The sequence below is a fragment of the Parasteatoda tepidariorum genome, chromosome 6 (assembly GCF_043381705.1).
Source record: "Parasteatoda tepidariorum isolate YZ-2023 chromosome 6, CAS_Ptep_4.0, whole genome shotgun sequence".
Classification (NCBI taxonomy): domain Eukaryota; kingdom Metazoa; phylum Arthropoda; class Arachnida; order Araneae; family Theridiidae; genus Parasteatoda; species Parasteatoda tepidariorum.
Window position 1 is genome coordinate 47,318,759 of NC_092209.1, and position 23,999 is coordinate 47,342,757.

The 23,999-nt window shown below is 31.5% G+C and overlaps 1 protein-coding gene across 1 annotated transcript; it reads left to right on the forward strand.

Annotated features, from left to right (window-relative positions):
• Positions 1 to 13,860: 13,860 nt before the first annotated feature.
• LOC139425907 (uncharacterized) lies at positions 13,861 to 16,034 on the forward strand. The gene has a single exon (XM_071182329.1). The coding sequence runs from the start codon at positions 14,560 to 14,562 to the stop codon at positions 15,901 to 15,903; it is 1,344 nt and encodes a 447-aa protein (XP_071038430.1). The 5' UTR covers positions 13,861 to 14,559; the 3' UTR covers positions 15,904 to 16,034.
• Positions 16,035 to 23,999: the final 7,965 nt, after the last annotated feature.

Consider the following 23,999-nt stretch of genomic DNA (forward strand, 5'->3'; position numbering starts at 1 on the left):
TTTTTTTCAAAATGCTCAGCGTGAAAATTTATTTATTACTTTAAAAATTGAATTCTTAATCGCACAATTTTTAAAATTTTTGACGTTTTATGAAAAATAAGTTCAACTTTAAACCATACACAGCTAGAAATCCTGATCAAATTACGGTAAAAGGTATTGTAATGTAGTTCGAATTGGCACCTTACTGTCATTATAGCACAGTTATATAATATTTTGCATCATCAACATGCTTCAGTATTTTCATCAGATAAAACTCTCCAAAAGTATCTTGATTTTTATGCCATTATTTGAAAGTGTATCGTAGAAGTAAGGTTAGATATTTTCCACTTTTCGTTTTTTTTTTTTTTTTATAGAAATCTCACGGCGTTAATTGGCTTTTCACGGTGTTAAGTAGAGTAGCTAGTGGGTTGGACAACGAAGCAACTTTTAATGTAATATAGTTGTTCTTCCGCATCGGAATTATATAGTATTTAAAAAATAACACCCTGATTTCTTTAAAGTCCATGGTTGAGAGTATTTTTTTTTTACTTCGATGGTCTAATACACACACTTAGGACGGGGGGTAGTCTGGTTGGTAAGGCGATGTGCCAAAGTCTAAGAAGTCGTGAGTGCGGTTCCCTCCGGGTAAAGTCTCCAAGTGTACAAAATGGTGCACGCTGAATTGGTCTGGGTTACTAAGTCCTCTAAGTTCCCTAAGCAAATCAACGCATCTGGGGGTACTGTATCGGAGATTAATCATGCTCTGGCTCAGGTCAAAATTGGATGCGGATGGATTGATGGAGTATGATTGCGTCCTCTCTGTAAAACGGGCTGTGGCGTATGTGTGTAGCAGAATTTGAACACTTGGCAATAAAAAATGCCACTGGAAATAAAGAGCACCTCTTTGCCTTTAAATAGGCTTATTAGTATCGACAAATGGCATAGGGCAACAATAACTTAAATAATACACACACTTGAGTTGAATGCATGGATGTTTCAAATTTATTATAATTTTTTAATTTATCTGCAATTTACATTTTAAAATATCTATAAAGTTTGGTGCATGTTGAACAACAATATTGTGAACGAATCAGTCTATAAGTTGAAACATACAAAAGCATACATAATTAGATTTGCTCCCCCTTGATGCCTTTTTTAAATTTACGTAAAGGAATAAATGTTCAATTTAACACTATTATAAGTTGGCAGTTAAATATAAATTATGTTATGACTAAAGGTACTGACATAAGTTACTGAAATGTTTTTATCTCAGTACATATTTTAAAATGCGTTTTTTTAATGCGAAGATAGAAGTTTGCATGTTTAGTGAACTAAATAAATAAAAACGCTTTTAAAACGCTGTTCTTTTCGAAATAATATTGAAACACATTTGCAATTTATCAAAATGTCGTTTGATTATACTTTGCATGAAGCCAATAATTAATTTAAATCAAAAAAATAAAATATGAAATCTATTAAATTTAAAAAAGCTAATTTTATTGATTGAGCCACCCTTTTAGTAACTTTTAACCTTTTGTTTTAGACATAACAACAACTATTAATAAGTCAAAATCATTTTTTAGTTGAAAGGAACTTAAATAGGATAACATGGGAGAAAAAAGGAAAAATAGTCAGTGTGTCGGGTTCTTTTATTTTTCTTTAGATCCTTGGAAGTTAAATCCTTGTCTATGTCCCTTTGGAAGTAAAAAGCCAAATCCTCAAAACATTTGACAAAAGAATTGTGTCTAATCACAGTTGCAATAATAGGTATAAATTTTTCCAAGTTACCGATTTGAGGTTTAAGAGCCAGGATTTTTAACAAACAGACAGTGTTGGATACCTGGCATTTTTTATTTCGTTCATATTTTCAGGAATCTCGTTATTTTGTGTTCTACATTAGCTTTTGTGATAGTTTTCTAGTAGACCTTTGTATCGAAGGTCTTTTAAAAATCATCAAAATAATTCTGTTTTCTTAGTCTTTGTCCTTAAAAATTTACTTGTACCGATAGTGAACCATTACGTTATATATTTCCATGGTTGCACACCAATAAGTAGAACTTAAAAAAAAGCAGTATGCGTATGGATTACAATAGGCACAATCTTGAAATTGATATTAAAGTACTAAGAAACTGAAATTTTGCTCAACTTTCAAGGTCATTAGCAACATTTGCTAAAACTAGACAAGTGTAAAATTAAGCAGAAAAGAAGTCTGAAGCATAGTAGAAACAAATTTCATATCCCAGATTTGTGGCTAATGATTTAATTTTTATATGATATGGTCTTTAAGTTTGAAACTCGTACCTGAGCAATAGAATACGCGTAATAGCTTTGGGAAAGCAGGAAACTATTTCAAAAATGTGATTGAAGCTCAATATAAATAGCTGAAGTCAACAACAAATTCGAAAATGAGGTTCAATATCTATCTAGAATTTACTGAGAGCGGCGGGGGGTGAGGCAAGCGGAACAAAAACACTCTAGACAACTGATGTATCGTTTCCGATGATTTTTTTTTACACTGAATCGAATCAAATTACACCCAAATCGATATACCTAATAGCTAAGAAGTTGTTTTAGTTTTATTCAGTATCAGAACAAATTGTTACTCACATATACTTATGCGTCTGGCATTGCTATCCAAGCAAGTGGAGTGCTGATTTCAATTTATTTTTTAGGACATTAATAGGAACACTTCAATTCAATAACAGTTTTAAAATTATAAAAAAGATTGATGAGGAAAGATTACAGTTGTGTATTTTTTTGCACTTGTGTACTTAGAACTCATTCTTAATTCTGAAAATTGTGTTGTATTTCTTATTAAAGTAGGCATATTAATAAATATACTTGAAAAAGTTTACTATTTAATAAGTTTAAACATACGAGTATATATATATTCTAAGAAGTCGTGAGTGCGGTTCCCTCCGGGTAAAGTCTCCAAGTGTACAAAATGGTGCACGCTGAATTGGTCTGGGTTACTAAGTCCTCTAAGTTCCCTAAGCAAATCAACGCATCTGGGGGTACTGTATCGGAGATTAATCATGCTCTGGCTCAGGTCAAAATTGGATGCGGATGGATTGATGGAGTATGATTGCGTCCTCTCTGTAAAACGGGCTGTGGCGTATGTGTGTAGCAGAATTTGAACACTTGGCAATAAAAAATGCCACTGGAAATAAAGAGCACCTCTTTGCCTTTAAATAGGCTTATTAGTATCGACAAATGGCATAGGGCAACAATAACTTAAATAATACACACACTTGAGTTGAATGCATGGATGTTTCAAATTTATTATAATTTTTTAATTTATCTGCAATTTACATTTTAAAATATCTATAAAGTTTGGTGCATGTTGAACAACAATATTGTGAACGAATCAGTCTATAAGTTGAAACATACAAAAGCATACATAATTAGATTTGCTCCCCCTTGATGCCTTTTTTAAATTTACGTAAAGGAATAAATGTTCAATTTAACACTATTATAAGTTGGCAGTTAAATATAAATTATGTTATGACTAAAGGTACTGACATAAGTTACTGAAATGTTTTTATCTCAGTACATATTTTAAAATGCGTTTTTTTAATGCGAAGATAGAAGTTTGCATGTTTAGTGAACTAAATAAATAAAAACGCTTTTAAAACGCTGTTCTTTTCGAAATAATATTGAAACACATTTGCAATTTATCAAAATGTCGTTTGATTATACTTTGCATGAAGCCAATAATTAATTTAAATCAAAAAAATAAAATATGAAATCTATTAAATTTAAAAAAGCTAATTTTATTGATTGAGCCACCCTTTTAGTAACTTTTAACCTTTTGTTTTAGACATAACAACAACTATTAATAAGTCAAAATCATTTTTTAGTTGAAAGGAACTTAAATAGGATAACATGGGAGAAAAAAGGAAAAATAGTCAGTGTGTCGGGTTCTTTTATTTTTCTTTAGATCCTTGGAAGTTAAATCCTTGTCTATGTCCCTTTGGAAGTAAAAAGCCAAATCCTCAAAACATTTGACAAAAGAATTGTGTCTAATCACAGTTGCAATAATAGGTATAAATTTTTCCAAGTTACCGATTTGAGGTTTAAGAGCCAGGATTTTTAACAAACAGACAGTGTTGGATACCTGGCATTTTTTATTTCGTTCATATTTTCAGGAATCTCGTTATTTTGTGTTCTACATTAGCTTTTGTGATAGTTTTCTAGTAGACCTTTGTATCGAAGGTCTTTTAAAAATCATCAAAATAATTCTGTTTTCTTAGTCTTTGTCCTTAAAAATTTACTTGTACCGATAGTGAACCATTACGTTATATATTTCCATGGTTGCACACCAATAAGTAGAACTTAAAAAAAAGCAGTATGCGTATGGATTACAATAGGCACAATCTTGAAATTGATATTAAAGTACTAAGAAACTGAAATTTTGCTCAACTTTCAAGGTCATTAGCAACATTTGCTAAAACTAGACAAGTGTAAAATTAAGCAGAAAAGAAGTCTGAAGCATAGTAGAAACAAATTTCATATCCCAGATTTGTGGCTAATGATTTAATTTTTATATGATATGGTCTTTAAGTTTGAAACTCGTACCTGAGCAATAGAATACGCGTAATAGCTTTGGGAAAGCAGGAAACTATTTCAAAAATGTGATTGAAGCTCAATATAAATAGCTGAAGTCAACAACAAATTCGAAAATGAGGTTCAATATCTATCTAGAATTTACTGAGAGCGGCGGGGGGTGAGGCAAGCGGAACAAAAACACTCTAGACAACTGATGTATCGTTTCCGATGATTTTTTTTTACACTGAATCGAATCAAATTACACCCAAATCGATATACCTAATAGCTAAGAAGTTGTTTTAGTTTTATTCAGTATCAGAACAAATTGTTACTCACATATACTTATGCGTCTGGCATTGCTATCCAAGCAAGTGGAGTGCTGATTTCAATTTATTTTTTAGGACATTAATAGGAACACTTCAATTCAATAACAGTTTTAAAATTATAAAAAAGATTGATGAGGAAAGATTACAGTTGTGTATTTTTTTGCACTTGTGTACTTAGAACTCATTCTTAATTCTGAAAATTGTGTTGTATTTCTTATTAAAGTAGGCATATTAATAAATATACTTGAAAAAGTTTACTATTTAATAAGTTTAAACNTTACGAACCAGAGCCCATTCCACTTATACAAAAATAAAAAATAATTAAATAAATAAATAAATAAATAAATAAACTGTTTATTATACTGGACAATTAAAATTAAATTAATTTTAAGAGGCTACAAATATTAAAAAGTAACTAAAAAATATTTATATATATATATATATATAATTTGTCGCTTCAATATAACAATTATAATTTTAATATAACTACATATAAAACCCCGAGACCCCTGACCTAGGCCCCACGCATTTCTAGATCAGGTTTTACAAGTGAATACAAATCCCGCGAGATTATGAAAGGCCCCGATAGCCGAAACCCATGAACTGGGAGTTACTATGAATTTTTAATATTTATCACTGTAAATCATGACTTTCTAAAACAAATTTCGAACAGGGTAAGAACCCCTGAGTTTCCATCATTTCAGATGAGCAGATATCCTGCATTTCCTTTTTGTACGGTTGCATAATTTTTCATCAATCTTTGATTTGATTTTTATTACTGAAGTATCTAAATCTGAATATTTATCAAATCTAAAAGGAAAACGACTTTAAACTGTTTTGTTTTCAAACCAATTATATAAACTTTTTTCTGAAATGTTGATTTTATTAATTTCTTCTTTTTATAAGCCGAATCAGAATAAAGCTTCTGAAAACAACCTATCGAAATTGCATTTTCTTTTAGTTTGCATATTTGAAATCAATATGTATAAGAGAATATATGCTTACTTTAAAACGCAATTAATTATCGATTCACAGAGCATCACAGTATATTTGACTTTGTTTTGGATTCACCAATCCACCGCAAGAACTTTAATTCCGTTCTTAGATTTCCTCTTACTTAGGAAGTTAAAACAAACTAAAATGGCTAACTTATCTGAAATGGAAAAGAAGAGTTATTGAGTCGTTGTGTCAGATACTCCTCTTTCTCTTTTTGTTCCTTCGAATTTGAATCCTCGTCTAAATTAGAATCCTCGGAATAAAAAAATAAAAAAATCCCCAAAACATCTGACAAAAGGAATTCAATTCAATCTCAGCTTCAATAATGAATAGAACTAAATTCCTCCTTTTTCTAACCAGAATTCCAACAAAATTTGTCTCTTTGTATGTTTAGTGAGTACGCACTATATTTAAATTTCGGTTTAACTTATGTAATCCTTTTTTCCGCTACATCAAATCTTTAAAAACCACTGAAATAAGAATTTATCTTTTAAATATAACATCGGTGATGTTATTTTATTTAAATGAACACTTTTTCTACATTTTTATTCACATAACTTAATGTTTAGCTTGATAATATAATATTGTATTGTTGTAAGTTTCTAATCCATATATTGCAGCAAAATAATTATTACAATGTATGTAAGGCTGCATTTAATTTGGAAGAACTTGTATTTTAAATATAATATTACTTGCGCAGCTTACGTTAAATGAATTCGTATTTTTACATTTTAACTGGTATGACTTATTGCTTAAATAGATAAATTTTATACAGGGTTGCATCATTTATATATTGCATCAAAATCCATATTACTATTCAAGAAAAGGGAAAATTTAAATTTGAAGAACTAATGTTAGAAATATAACACCATTAATGTTTCTGATTTTAAATGAATATTTTTTTCTAAATTTTTAATCACGCAATTTTTTTTAACTCGATAATGTTAATATTTTTTTTTTGTATTCATCTAGTATCGTAAAAAAGACAATTTTATTATTTACGTAAGGGAAGTATTTAATTTGGAAGAAATTGCGTTTTAAATGCAATTGTCAGTGATGTTTTTAATTTTAAGTGAAGACATTTCTAACATTTTTAGTAAAAACGTAAATTTTAATAAAAATTAGATTTTATACATGTTTTTAGACGATCTATTTTCGCAAAATGCACATTATTTGTAATGTAAGGAATAGTAATTTCAAGGGCCGTGGTAGCCAAGTGGCTAGAGAATTTGACTCTTGTCCGGAGGGGTTCGATCCTCAACCCCGTTAAGACTCACTGAGTACATAAGATATACGTGTTTGTAAAATTTGCGGAATTGAAAGTCCTATGGTCCGTTGTTGAGCAGTACCAGGAATAAAGGTAAATTTCCTTCCCCTATTAGATCTATGTCAAAATAACAAAAGTGGCCTCACAAATGAGTAGTATGGTGATGTCATCTATCTGAGATAAGTCGGTCTTTTAGCCAAGCAATGCTTTCTTTTCGAACGAAACGCAACCCTTCCTGACTTACTCGCAGAAGCCAATGGCTGGCATGCTTGGCTTGTACGAGTATCATAAGAAACAAGAATGGCAGCACTTTCGTCAATCTCTTTTAAATATGATCAGTATAATTTTTTCAATCACGATTGAGTTAAACTTGTAGTAAACATTCATAAAATTTCACAAAATTTATTCGAACATTTATGTAAGTAAACTTTGTTGTTTCGGCATTGTACGTCAAAAATTTCCAATCATTTGGTTTGTTCACGAGGAAAAAAATCTAGCAAAATTATACTACTGTATAATAATGTCATTTCTGGTAGAAAAAAAAACCATAATTATGGGGATATAAATTAAAGTATGCGTTATTTAAACTAATCCTTTGGTAATATTTGCGTTCAAATGGTAACGGTTTTCGAGAAATAGTGGTTTTTATAATTATAGTTCTTAATACAGCACTTTAATAAGAAAATGCAAAACTGGAAATTAAATTTAACCAAATTAATTGTTTTTGCCTTATGTTCTAAATTACCATGACAAAATTTACGAATTCCACCACATGTACCAAATTTTTTTCTCTTATTGTTATTTTTACCAAAAGAATTATTCGAAAATTACAGTTTTTCTTGATGTTCCCAGAGTGCCACAAACATGGTAAATTTTACCCTATTCTGGTGATTTTGAAAGTACATTTTTCTTCAGCGTAAAGACATTTAAAGAAAATCTTATGTTGGATAAGATAAAAAATAAATGAATGAAAAAAATTAATTTTGACAATAGAAATCTATTATGCATAGTTTCTTTGTATATTATTTTCTTTAATTATTAATCAGTTTGAAGAAAAGAAGCTTATAAGGATAATATATTTTCACTATGAGGAAAATCAACCTATCTTAATTAAAATTTTAATTAATCTATTAATAATACGTTTTATAAAGAAATTTTTTTATACAAGCACGCAATGAAGATACAGGCTTCAAGCCTTTATTCCTTGTTCCAAAACATTTACTATAGGTGCTCTTAGTTAATGTTATTTTAATAGGTTAATAAGAAAGGAGTTTCAGGAAAAATAATCCATTAAGAAATCCTTTCACAGCAATCATCAGGTTCTTTAATTAAAAACATTCCAGCTTGCTATTAGTTTTTATGTTCACAAGCGAAACTGGTATTTCTTACAAAACATTTTTTATAGACGTAGACTTTTTGTAAAAAAAAATTATATCCCCGAATCCAATTCATTAGACTTTACATCAACTTTCAGATAAATACCTTGATATTAAGGCATAAAAGAAAGCTTAAAAGAAAACTCTTAAAAGTATAAAAATGAAAGAAAAAAATCTTTTATTCTAACCTATTTCAAAAACAATTAAGATTTACTAAAAAGGTTTTGATTTTTCATTAAAAAAAACGTTTGATAACATTGCTAAAACGGTTTTTATAATCTCAATTTTTTTCTGAATGTAGAGTGTTTAGTTTTTGCGTAGTTTTTTATTATGTTCTTGATTTTAGAGAAATTAGCTCTGTAACTTGAAAGTTTAACCATGTTTTGTATAGAATTATATTTTCCAACTGACACGCTGCGAATTTAGTCGATTGATTTTAAATCTTGTAAAATTGCAGTCTATAACATGATTAAATGATTAAAAAGATTCTAAAGATGATTTAATATTCAGTTCCTATTCGTGAATTTCTATGAAATTTTTCCCCTTCTGGTATACGGGCGAAAGAAGTCAATTCAGTAGAGAAGGTGGTACCCCTTTGGCTTGAGTATACCTCGTTCCTAAGTCATGACTCTTTTTTTTATTTTTAGTGATATGACAACACTACATGTGTTGTTTGTGTTTTACTTAATTTTATATTAAAGATTAATTAACTTAATTTTATATTAGAGGCCATCAGAAAAATGTGAATGAATGTTAAAATAAAAATATTAGTAAAAACGCAAAAAGAGCTAAATCGCCAGTTGGTTAAAGGGATTTAGTTGAATGACAAACTTATTTTAATATTCATAACGACCCTTATATACTACTAATGGAGTTAAGTTATATAAATGATTAGTGTGATGTGTTTTTATGATTTTAGATGCTACGGGGCAAGAAAGGAGTTCAGAGGAAACCAATATCTAAAGAGAATATAGAAAAAGCTATGTCAATGATTTTGAAGAAAGACCTGACTGTTTATGGAGCCGCAAAAAAAAATCAATCTTTCAAAACCAACTTAACACAAGAATCTCAAAAACTTTCGAAGCGAAAGTTTTTCTTGACTATGAGTATAAGCAGAATAATGATACAAGAAAGGCCTTTACAGTAGCCGAGGAGGAGCGTTTGGTAACTTCCCAACAGAAAACAGATAATCTTCAGTATGGCTCGAATCTAAGGTGTACGGCTAAGATGTTAGGTCATTATCTTATCACTTTTCATAGCTAAATTGTAGATTGTTCGTGGGACGGGAAAAAAAACTATCTGGAAAAGACTGGCTTAGAAGTTTTCGTAATAGATATGCAAGACAACTGTTATTAAAACTGGTTAGTTTACCTCATTCTGCAGCATTCAACAGAGCAAATTGTTGCCCTTTTTTCTTACATTTTTAGCGGAGTTAGAGTTTCAGACATACAGACATTGAGCAATTTTTAACATCAAATGTGATTGACCTTTACCTTCCATGGAAAATGAATTATAAAGTGATGAAAATGATCAATCCTTGAATGTAGAATGTGAACTATTTCCTTTGACTCATAGTCCAGAAATTCACAGTTTGCTATATGTAATTTTCACTCCAGAAGCAATCCGTCCAAATTCAAATGCGTGTCTACGAAATATAACCGTAGAGGAAGGCCGCCTGAAGTTAAATCTTGCATTTTAACAGATAGGGGAGACTCGGGTAGCCCCGCTCACTTAAGGAGTATTGCTTATATTTCTGCATAATACTGAGTAATAATCAATATTTTTGTATGTTTCTATTGTTTTATCATCTAATTAAATAATGCAAAAAGAATAAACCAGAAAAAGAATAGTTAAACTTAAAAAAATAGAAATTTAAAAAAACATGTTTTTCGGCTCTTTTCAAAATTTGTCGGGTAGCCCACCCAGCTACAAAAATTGTGTTTTTTGGCTATTTTTTCAGGTGTAAATGAGAATGACCAATGTATTGACAATAGATAAACCTCATTTATCATTTTTATCACAAAATTATTTTATTTATTACATATTTATATACTTTTAGTGAATTCTATCATTTAATAACAACAAATGTCATACTTTTTATCATTATTAATGTATATTAATATATTATAATATTAATATATATTTATATTAAATATTTAACGAAAATAATTTAATTTAAGTAACAATAATTAATAACAATAGTTGTTTTTCAATATAAACTTATTTGGTTGATCTCTTCTTATAAACTTAATATAAAATACTTCTTATAAAATTACAAATTCACTTTGTATTTTGATTGCATTCAAATGCTTCTGTAGATTGATTCGTTCACAAATAAGTGAAAATAAATAAGTAAGCAAATAGCTTATCATAATATTTATGATTTCTTGATATTAAATTTAATTTGGATATATCAATTACATTTTAAAAATATTTAATTTTTCATTTTTAAATATATAAATTTATGTTTCATATAATATTAAAACATATATTTGTTGTTAAAAATGCATATAACATTCAAATTTGAAGCAATAAAATAATAATCTTTGCAACCGTACATTTATCGACGAAATAAAATTGGGCGGTGATACCCGACATTCATGTGAGCGGGGCTACCCGAAATCCAATTTTTTTGTAAATTTGTAATTACTCGAACAATTTTTTACATACAAACTTCTTTCTTTGTGCAAATTAAACTTAAGACTACATACTTTAATGCTGTATGTATAGAAAAAATTATTTTTTTAGTATTAAAATGAAGTTTAATCGAAACATTCAACCAATTTTTCTTAATTTCATGACTACTGTATTCAACATATTTTCAAAACTATCGTTTACCATGTTACCAGCTGCATAAATACTTGAAACTTTGAAAATAATATTTTTTTAACATAACAATTAATGTCCGATGGCCCATTGACTTGAAAAAATATTCTATACATATGAAATTGACAGTGGGCGGGGGTACCCGCTGGGCGGGGCTACCCGACTCTCCCCTACACCAGAGAAAAATCTCCTTCTGGTAGAAAAGGAAAAGAAGGTTCGGAACAAAATAAAAAAAAAACAATTCAAGACACCAAAACCTCTCAAGGATTTAAGAGAAGTACTTGTTCATATGCTTTGAAACAGAAATGTATGATCTGTTGAAATGTGTGAGGAATCAAATTTTTCAGAAGATTTTGCTGAATTTGAAAAGGATACTAGCATCTTGTTTAGAGATTTAGTTCTAGTGAAAATTTCTTTGAAAAAAAAATGTAAAACGTTTAGTTGCTGATGTTCTGTCTATCAGCGATGAGACTTATGAAATAAAATTTCCTAAAAAGTATCCTAACTCAGAATTATAAGTCAAAAATTTACAAGGCAATTAATGTGGTTGATAAGTTCGACGTTATTTTTAAATTACCAGAATCCGTGTCTGTAGGAGGATCTCACAGGTAGCTTCAAAAACTCACACATTTCATATTCTGTGTCATTTTTGTTGAATATGGAATAAACTTTTTTTGTTTAATGAGGAATGAAATTGTTTTTCAAGTTGGTCCAAAGATCACTATCCCAAAGACTAAAGACCAAGGTACAAACTGTGTATTTTGGTCCTCTTTCCACTTCTTTAGTTTTGTTCTTTTTGCGCAGAAATATTTGAATTAAAATTCAAATAAAAATATATGTTGTGTATGAGTAACTGAAATACTCATTGGAATTGATTTTTAAAATTCCTTTTTAGTAATACCTTAAACCAGGATTGACTCAAAATTGAGCCCTGGTACACCACCTTCCCTCAATCTCACTTGAGGCGATTATTTCCTAATTAGTGACACAAACCAGTTTTGCTTCAAAAAGAAAATTCAATACATAATTTATAAGCTAAATATATTACAGCAGAATACTTTATATTAAAATATTCTCTTTTTTAAAGTTGCATATTTTTTACCTGTATTTCTTCTCTAACGTTAGTCTAATTATATATTAGAGAAAACATCAGTGTATGGAATGCGGGTATACACTGTTATTATTAATAATAATCCCCAGATACTATTCATAACAACAGGGCAAAGATATAGGCACCATATTCCGATTCATACAGATATTTTTTCTTTTTTTAAGAAAAAAAAGCCTTAGTAAGATAACAAACTTGGTAATTTGGTATTCGTAAAGGCTTTCAGATTTTCACTGTTCCAGGAATAGTTTTCCAGTTGATTGTTTCAATATCTTTCAGGTTTGATTTCAGCCTCTAGCTTTTCTCGCCTAGATCTGCTAATTTTTATTCGAAGATTCTTTTAATAGCTCCATTATGTTCCATGCTCTGAATGCAACGCAATAATTTCACTCTTTTTACCTTTTATATCAGCAGGAATATCAATGTCTCCATACCTTACCACAGTTTCTAAGCCTTTTCTAATCTTCTAGACTCTATTATCGTCCTATTTGTTTCTCTAGAATTCAAGTATAATAAAGTGTGAAAGAAAACGTATATCTTAAAATTAAGCTAGTTTGAAAGTCGATCTAATTATCGGTTAATATTCCTCTTAGGCAATGTTTTTACCAATTGGTTTTTTCACTTCTTTCACGTCATTAGGTATTTTCTCCCCGAAATTTAAGAAACATAGGTATTGTGGTAAATCAGTTTTTTTATTAAGAGAGATAGTGTTGCTTTAAAGGACCCATTATATTATTTTAGCCAGAAACAAAGTTTATTAGCTCAATGAAACTTTAGCAAAATGCCAAAACAAATTAGTACTTTAACTAAACTGTATACTTAAATGAAATATCTTAGTTAATAATGAAAAATATTTTTTATGACACAATCAACTTTTAATTTAATGCTTCTATTTTATCACAATAATTAAAAAGAAATCGAAATTCACGTTAAAAAACAGCTTAAAACTACTATTTCGAAGGAAAATTGTGTAATGTAACAGAAATTCCACAAGAACGTTACAGCCAATAGCAAATTGTAAAACAAAATGTAAAAAACAATGAAAAATATGAGAAAAAAAATTAAATATATAATATTGACAACCGAAGCTTACGTCGTCTTTGAGTACTAGCTCCGGAATACTATTTTATGACATCTTTTGTACTATTTGTATGACTTCCAGTACGGAATACTATTTTTATGACTTCTTTTGCACTATTTTTATGACTTCTGGAGCTGGTATCCCCTGATGATATCAGTCTCGGCTGTCATCATTATATTTCTCATTTTTTTTATTGTTTTCTTGTATTTTATCACGTAACAATATTTTTGCGCTCAAAAAATTTTTCGTTAGGAACATACGAGTCTAAGTATTTAATCCGGGTTCCCGTGATTTATAAAATAACATCAATAAGGCAACGAAAACGAGACAAATTTCAATCAGTAACCAGGGGCACACTCTTGTGTGACGGGTACGGCGCACCCGGGGCCCCGAGCTGGACCTTAGCATACTTCCATTTCTCTCTTGCGACGGTCCTGTTTTGAGTTTCTGACTTTCACTTTATAATTTCTTTGACCTAGTGAGCGAATATTATTATATTTACCTCCAAATTCTGGATATCATTTGCAGAAAATTGGTTTCTAGACTTTTGATTTAAAAAAAAAATTGTTACGTTGATATAATTATTTATCTTGTTGCAATTCCTAATTTGTTATCGATTCTCATCCTTATCGTGGTTAGAACTTTTCGTCTTGGTTCGGTGTTACATTGGACCCTGATGAAAAGAAGCCACCCGCGTGTTCGCCGTGCGTGGAGACCCGTGTCCTTGGAAAAGGGGATCCTGGTAGTTGAGGGGCATCCTGGTACCCCAATACACTACTTTGGCCCTTGCTTCAAGTAAACGGGAGGTCATATAGGCCTGTATGCATCAATCGGCCAGTCACGAATGTCATCTGTTGGCTAGGGTCAAGCCTGGGGTCACTTACTGGGCACCTCGTTAAGGGTGGAGGCTGCTTCAGGGGTGGCCTTCAGGCGTATAGCTATTGGCTAGCATCGGTGTTGAGTAACAGATTTCAATCTATTTCTCTCATCCCCTGAGTTGGACTCCGTGGTGGGTGGTGCCGCCGATAGTGGAAGTTTGCCTATTTTTTCCTATGGCTGAAAATGAACAGATGGTGTTCAGTTCCGTACACCGAAACAAAAGCGGAACAACCTTGTTACCCAGTTTTAATTTATCTAAATGTCCGAATTACGACCCAGCTAAAGCTAGATTCCTAATTTTAAACTCAACAGAAAAAAAGCTATCTACTGTATCCCCCTTTCTTGTCCAGAAGTCACTTGAATCATCAATAGGTAACCCAAAGAATGTTAAACAGCTACCTTCAGGCGATTTACTAGTTGAAACTACCTCGGAAAAACAAACTACTTCACTCCTGAAAACACATAAAATAGGCAACATACCCATAACTGTCACACCTCATAATACATTAAATATTTCAAAAGGCGTAATTTCCGATAAAGCTCTCCAGTCCCTCCCTATCGAAGAAATCTTAGAAGGCCTATCAGATCAAGGTGTTATAGACGCACGTCATATTACAATCAAAAAAGGTTCAGAAATAATAAATACACAACACTTAATATTAACATTCAATACTGCTCAATTACCTACTGATGTTAAAGCTGGCTATCGTAACTGTAAAATCCGTCCGTATATCCCAAATCCAATACGCTGCTTTAAATGTCAAAAATTCGGTCATTCAACTAGCAACTGCCGAGGAAATGAAACCTGTTCACGCTGCAGCCAACCCGATCACAATTTTAAAACATGTAGTCTCCCAGAAAAATGCGTCAACTGTACTGAATCACATTCTGCTAATTCCCGAAATTGCCCAAAATGGAAACAAGAAAAACAAATATTAAACATAAAAGTAACACAGAATCTAACTTATTTTGAAGCCAAAGCTAAACTGTTAGGTTCCCAACCAAAACCTAACCTTTCATATGCTGCAGTAGTAGCAAAAAAATCTTCAAAATCTATGGGAATCCAGTATGACTCAACAGAAATAGATCCACAAAGCACAAAACTAAAAATTCTGTCGCCTAGTAAGACATCAGTTAAGTCAAAATCAATATCATCTCAAGTAAATCAACAAAACTCAAACACTTCAAAACTTACAACCACACAATCTAAAACACCTTGCAACACTGAAACTAGTAAATATTTGAAACTAACACCTCAAATGGTAAATGTTCTACACAAAAAATTATCTCAGTCACCAGTCATAAGCAAACAGAAATACATTCCCAAAAGCAGGCAAAATAAATTTAAATTTCGTCCAAAAGCACAACAAAATACCCAGCAGCCATCCTCAGATGCTATGAGTACTGAAGAAGAAAACTCAGATGATCCTCTAGGACCACAAATGCAAATTGATGATGGATTAGAAACGCCAACCAACCTTCTTCCAAAAAGTTCAAAATTAAAAATTAAAAGATAATGGAAAGAAAAGTTTTAACTTGGAATTGCCGCGGATTTCATACAAGTTCGCCAGATATTAAGAACTTAATCGAGGTATATAATCCTGCTTGTATTGCTCTACAAGAAACATTTTTAAAACCTTCTCACACACCAAAAATACGCAGATATACACACTTGAGAAAGGACGACACATCACGGAATAGAGCATGTGGAGGAGTGTCCCTTCTGATATCTAACAGCTATCCATTTTCAACTGTAAATCTTCAAACAAATCTTCAAGCCGTCGCAGCTCAAGTCACAATAACATCTCTCATAACTTTCTGTTCTATTTACCTTCCTCCAAGTCAATTAATCCCGCAATCCGATATTGATGATTTAATTAACCAGCTGCCAGAACCTTTTGTCTTATTGGGAGATTTTAACGGACATAATATAATTTGGGGAAGTAAAGATACTAATTCACGCGGTGCACAAATAGAAAAATTAATTGATGACCACCAACTCTGTTTACTCAATAATAATGAATTAACGTACTTCCACTTTCCAACCAGAACATTCCACTCCATAGATTTAATACTTAGTTCTCCAAATATCTACAGTTCACTAAACCTAGACGTTCACGATGATTTATGTCAGAGTGATCATTTTCCCTTAATTTTAAATATCTCAGGATCTATACGAAATATCTCAACTATACAACCTAAATATAAATTTATGCATGCTGACTGGAACCTATTTAAAAACTGCGTAACATTAACTGATGATTTAGTTTATGACAATTCTATTGAAGAAGCAACATTAAATATTTCAAACTCCATTTTAACAGCAGCTGACAAAAGTATACCTCGCACTTCTGGCCATCTTCCAAGGTATCCTAAGCCTTGGTGGAGCCCAGAATGTAGTTCCGCCCACAAGGCACAAAAAAGAGCGTGGAGAAAATTTCGTCGGCTTCCCACACTTGATAACCTGATTATATTTAAAAAATCGCGAGCTTTGGCACGAAAAATTAGAAGAAATAGTCAAAAAAAATCCTGGATCCAATATGTCTCCAATATTAACAGTAATACTACATCCCGAGAAATTTGGAAAAAAATTAAAACTATTAATGGTCACTATCCAAATCAATCAATCCCTCATCTGCTTGTGAATGGAAATAAAATAATAGATGTTAAAGACATAGCTAATGTTCTGGCAAAGAATTTTAGCAACGTTTCAAATCCTAGTAACTATCCCTCCAAGTTCCAGTTGCATAAAAACAAAGTTGAAAAAATACCCCTGAAACCCTCATTATACCCATCTGATGAATACAATTCACCAATAACATTTTCAGAATTAAAATTCGCTCTTAACCATGCTCGACTTACATCTTCAGGTCCTGACAATATCCACAATTCAATGCTAAAAAATCTTACTGATCCTCACTTAATAGTAATTTTAAAATTATTTAATCGTATATGGTTAGAAAGAGAATTCCCATCTACATGGCGTAAATCAATAGTCATAGCAATCCCGAAACCTGGTCAAGATCTTAAAAACCCAACTAATTATAGACCAATAGCATTGACAAGTTGCCTTTGTAAACTGCTTGAAAAGATTATTAATAACAGACTTGTCCAAATTCTTGAAAGCCGTAAAATATACCATACAAATCAAAGCGGGTTTAGAAAATGTAGATCCACTATTGACAACATTTTAATGCTTGAAACAAAAGTAAGATTAGCCTTTCTGAAAAAACAACACCTTGTAACTGTACTGTTTGACCTAGAAAAAGCATATGATAGAACTTGGAGACACGGCATTTTAATGGACCTGATTAAGCATAATATTACGGGAAACATGTTTTATTTTATCAAAAACTTTTTATCTGACAGAACCTTTCAAGTACGTATTAATTCTATTTTATCAGATGATTTTGACCAGATGGAAGGTGTACCTCAAGGAAGTGTTATTAGTGTGACGTTATTCCTCATTAAGATAAATGAACTTTTATCCATTCTACCAAATACTGTCGATGGGGAGCTGTTTGTGGACGACTTTCGCCTGACCTGCAGAGCTTCATGCATGCGCACAATAGAACGACAACTGCAACTTGCAATAAATAAAATTCTACAATGGGCTGAGCTAAATGGTTTTACTTTTTCACCCTCCAAAACATCATGTATTCATTTCTGCCGAAAACGCGGAATTCATCCTGAACCGGAGCTTTTCATAAATAACACTCTCATTCCTGTAGTTGAAGAAGCAAAATTTCTAGGTCTAACTCTGGATTCTAAATTGACATTTTCAGCTCACATTCAAAAACTACGAAAATCCTGTTTTGCAAAATTAAATATTCTAAAAGTACTGACAAATACATCATGGGGGGCAGATACTCAATTGATGCTTAAAATTTATCATGCTTTAATCAGATCTAAACTTGACTATGGGGCCACTGTTTATGGATCTGCTAGAAGGTCCGTTTTAAGATATCTAGACATTATTCATCATCAGGGACTAAGAATTGCCACGGGTGCATTTCGTACATCACCTATTAATAGCCTATATACATTGCACAACGAACCTTCACTTGATTCAAGGCGAAATAAACTGTCTCTTAACTTTTACTTTCATATTAAATGCCATCCTTCACATCCATTATACTCTCATATTTTAACACCATCATGTACTACACATTTTAACAACAGACCTGCCTTAATTCCTACTTTTGGATTGAGGATGAAAAAACTCTTAACTAGTTTGAATTTAGAAGATTTTAATGTATTTGAAACTGCAGAACTGATTCCGTTTTGGAACAAAGCACGTGTCCAAATTGTTGACATTTTCGATGGCAGGTTAACAAAGGATAATACATCTCCAGCTATATTCCGACAGTTATTTTATGCTCAAATACAAAATTTTAACAACTTTAACGTGTTGTATACGGATGGTTCAAAATTTAATCACCATGTTGCTAGTGCAGTTGTGTGCAATACAGAGGTAATATCCGAGAAACTGCCTTCTATCTATTCTGTCTTTTCCGCAGAATGTAATGCCATTCTAGTAGCTCTCAAATTTATTTCAAAGCAACTGTTCAAAAAATGGGTAATTTTTTCTGATTCAAAGAGTTGCATTGATGCATTAAGTAATTCGGTCAAAAAACCACACTCTATTATCCCCCATATATTAAATTTATACTTTGAATTGTGCAATAAAGATTATGATATAATATTCTGTTGGATTCCAGGACATGTAGGCATTACGGGAAATGAGGCAGCAGATTACATAGCCAAATCAACAAACAACCTCTCAAATAAATCTCTCTGTTTCTATGACATTCGAAATTTGATAACAGACTCTCTAACACAGCTCAGGCAATTAAACTGGGATACTGAACTTAACAATAAATTGCACGAAATTAAGTCGGAAATCAGACCATTTAAAACATTAAACTACAATAGAAAATCGCAGGTCATCATCAACAGACTGCGCATTGGACATACCCGTTTAACACACAAATATTTAATTTTAAATGAAGCACCACCAGAATGCAATTTTTGCCGAGAGCATCTTACGGTGAAGCACTTTCCGACCCAATGTTTAAAATTTAAATTCAAAAGACGACAGTATTTTAACCGTGAATTCCCGACTTTAGCCATTTTACTCGGAGACACACCTCATCCCAACTTAGTATCTTACCTCAAAGACATCGGGTTTTATAATTTGATTTAGCTAAATTTTAAAAAATTGACCAGTTTTTACCGAGTTATATTGATTTTAGAAAAAAGTATTCTAGTTTTAATTTGGTTTTGATTTTAACCAAGTTATATAAAATTTAAACAAGTAATAAAATTTTTATTAAATTAGTTCAACTTTTAACCTAGTTTTAGGCGCGGTATAGCCAAATCATGGCTCTTGCGCCAAAAATGCACATCACATCACATCACATTCAATCAGTAAATGTATTTGTTATCACCAATGTATGCACTTTTGTGAAACAAATACCTTTACCCAATCATCCAGCTGGTAAAATGGTATCTTATGGAAAGGAATTATTTTTAGCATTTACGTATCTTTATCACTATTATTAAAGTTTTTCGAAACCCATGAGATCAATGTTTAACTTAAACTGTATAATCCATCAGATCCAGTTATTATATCCGGAGTATTTTTATCCTTTCTTATCATGAAAAAATAAGCTCTTACTAAACTGTTAGCCTTTATATCCAATAATATCTTTAAAAGTAAAACTTAACAAATTTAACTCCGCTTACTATATCTGTAATATTTTTATCCTTTCTTATCATGAAAAAATAAGCTCTCACTAAACTGTTAGCCATTATTATCCAATAATATTTTTGCAAATAAAACTTAACTAATTTAACTCCGCTTATTATATCTGTAGTATTTTTTTATCTTTTCTTATCATGAATAAATATGCTCTCCGTAAACTGTTAGCCTTTAAATCCAATAATATTTTAACAATAAAAACTTGACTAAATTATCTTCGACAAATAATTTAAAGGGTATGGAAATTAAAGAATTAAACTAAACCGTAAAATTTAAATTTTAAGCTAATTTAGAACGTTTTGAAATAAAATTAGTTACCACATTTTACCTATTTCTCACGTTTCGTTTAGAAACTGAAAGATTTAATGTACTATATTTCAAATATTTAACTACGCAAGCTTTAAAACAAATAACAGAAAATCAATAAAAATACGGTTAGAATTCTTAGGAAAAATCTCAGTTGATGTTTGAGTTTAATTAATTCTAGCTTCTTTCTATTTCTTTCAGATATGAAAATATAAGCTTCTTGCAGCAAAACTACTTCTGTAACAGAACACGCTCAAACAATAAAGAAAAGATATTTTCTTTAATATCACATGCCAACAATTTAACTCAGCACAATGGAAAATGGTTCAGCCATATTTGAAAACATTGAAGCAATATGTATGGGAAAAATCGTTACTCTACGATTCAAAAGTTATTAAGAAAAGTTTAATCCGTAACAATCGATTCCAAGAATGGATTTTCGTTTCTTTCTTTCAATTCCGATCATATACGAACCAACTCATAAATAACGGTATCCCTCCATACTTATAGGCAAAGGTACTTTCAATTTCATAGAGAAAGAAACTCTGACGATTCTCCTGATTTTTGCTGGATATTTTCATTTTATTTTTAAGGAGTAGGGAATGTGTAAGTTAAAATTTTTACTTCTGCCAAACAAAGTTGATTTATAATAATTTTGATTATAACAAACACATACTGCTACTATATTTGATTACATGTAATTAATTTAAATAGTTGTTCATACGATTCTAACAAAATTCCTATTAACAATTTCAAAATCACTTATACAGCTACGACTACAAAAACAACTAGCTGTGGAACGAGTGCTTTGGAAATGATAGAATTTATCTTAACCTTTCTAAGCTGACGCCCGGTGGCTGAGCGGTAGCGCTTCGCGCTGTCGTGCCACAGGTCCATGGTTCGATCCTCGGGTCGGGCAAGGTTGACTAAGCCTTTCATCCCTTCAGTGGGTCGATAAATGAGTACCAAGCAAGATTGGGAACGAAACACTGGGGGTTCCGCGTTCGGCTGACCACCTGACCGGAACATCTGCTCCTGCACCCCAGAGCCCAAGGTCAAGAAAACTGAAAAGGGCACAGTAGGCCTTGGCCCTCTATGAGTTGTCGCGCCACTGAGTTTAGTTCAGAGTTTTCTAAGCTATAGACCATTATTACTTTTAATCCATTAATATTCGGATACAAAGTTAACGGGTTAAAAGTATAAAAGTTATCTGTGTAAAACACAGCGTTATGAAAAAAGTGCTAGTTCTCATTTAATCCCACCACATTTCTTACAGACCAAACCACATTACGTAGGTTTATTATTAATTTAGTTTTGAAAGAATTTAGAATGAAGGAATTTAGCTCCTTCTTCAGATAATAATATAAGAATTTGTATTATTACTGCGAGACATTTCAGTTTTTTCTTGCCACCATTTTTAAAAAAGATGTAAACTCACTACATTTTTAAGTAGAGAACTATAGTTATCGGGAAAAAATAGGAAAAGTTGACAGAATAACAATTGCTTGAAAGAATTAATCAGAATATATTATAAAAATGTGTTTTTTAGACGTATTTTTTTGCGATGAAGCTATTAAAGGATTCGAATGCACATTTGTTCGTAAACAAACAAACTAAAAATGAAATATTGAATCTATGAAACTTTAACAAAAAAAGTAAATAAAAAACTGTGACTAAATCAGCGCAAATGCTTTTTAATTAACGTAACACATAAAACGGTGATAACACATAATACACACTCAACAGTGGATATTATGGCTTTTACAGAGGATATTACGGTAAACAAAACTATCCTATTCTTATAAAATACGTAAATTCCTACAATGAAACATGTTTGGCGACACATTTTCTTTTAAATAAAGATAGAAAAGAATTGTTCTTTTCTTAAAAAAAAGAGATAAAAAAATAAGGCATAAGTTAATTTACATTTTCAATCTGGTACTTTTTCCCAGGGCTAACTTTTTCCATCCAATTTTTCGTTTTACTTCCAGCTTCAACGTAAAAGAAATTCGAATTCCCTTTTCAACTTCGGTGCACTTCGGTAAGCGTAGTAAGCATTGTTACCTAAGTTTGCCGCTTTGCTTCGAAATAATAAAAGTACTTGAAAAATAATTATTTAAAATATTTTCCTTATCACATAAATGATGAAATTAGTTATTCTACTCCCCTCCGACTAAATAAACAAAACCAAATAAATATCACTTTCTATTCTTTTTTACAAGCATTATTATATCTCTATATTTGAGGAGTTCTTCTTGAAACATAAGAAGAAGAAAATGAATTGCTGAGAATGATTCTTTCTATTTAATGCTCCTCCAAATACGATCAATATAATGTTCATATTAGAGGCAAAATATTGGAGATATTGGAGTTGAAAAAGCTTTGAAATACTCGGTAGTTTAAATAGCCAGCTGTTTACGATGTACTTTGCGAATGTTTTCATGTCTATAATAGACATTTTAATAGGCAAAAACATTGGGAAAGAGTGTTAGTAAACACCTATGGTCGATCTTAGCTATTAAATTAAAAAGCAACAACAAAAAAAAAACGAAATATTTCTTCGATTTCTTTTTCGTACGTTGACTATCTAGTAAAATGGTTTCAAAGGTCATAAGGAAGAAATTCGATACCAGTCTCCTTTTTGATCCCACTTCCTCTGATGATTTTATTTCCTCGATGAAATAATGGTCCACATCCATAGTTTTTACTCCTATTATTTTCTTAGTTTTAATTCCAGTTTTAATACATAGTTCCTATTATAGTTATTATTATTACATTGAAATTTTTACAGCAGCGTTGATGGTTTACAGGGAAAAGTTTTTGAAAAATTTCATTCACATTTTGTTTTTTCTAAACGGTTGATCATTACGGCTTGTTTTTCTGTCGCTAAACCATCATTTTTTTCTCGCGAAATCAGCTAAGTTTTCGTCATATAAGTTAAGCATTTTTAGTCCCGCAGTGGACTGATCGTTAAGACTCGGTTCCCAGCAGATCACCGAAGTCAGGCATCCCTGGCTGTGGTCAGTGTGCGGGTGAGTGACCACTTGGATTAATCTGCGTAGGGACCGAGGGTGTGCGGTATTGGTCCTCGTTGAACTGTTCCACCGTAATGTGCTCGATTTCGTGCGTGCATTGGGTTACCGAATCGGGGCTGCCATTCCCTCTGCAGAGAATCAAAATTGTGATGGCATGTCTTCGGATCATCCTCAGGAATTTCCCAGACCGAAAGGAACAGCAATTGACGTTCAAATTGTTAAATTAAAATTTGTGCGATGAAACAAACAAGGTTCTTCAGTCATTGTTCTTGGTTTCGTTCTTAGGATTTTCTAAATAGAAAACCTTAATCAGATTTTGTTTAAAATTTAAAATTTATCTCCTTTCAGTAAACCATCTAGGAAATTAGTCCCGGCTTTTGGGAACTTTTAGTTGCAACCTTTTTTGCATCAAAAATCCGGTTTCCAGTATATTATTCAAAGGAAGAGTAGTGCTCAGCAAGGAAATTTCCATACACTTTTACCCAGGTGATCAATGCTTGGAAAGCTA

What these genes read in the sequence shown, in the direction of transcription:
- LOC139425907 (XM_071182329.1), top strand. Translation starts at nt 14,560, where the DNA reads ATGGCTGAAAATGAACAGATGGTGTTCAGTTCCGTACACCGAAACAAA.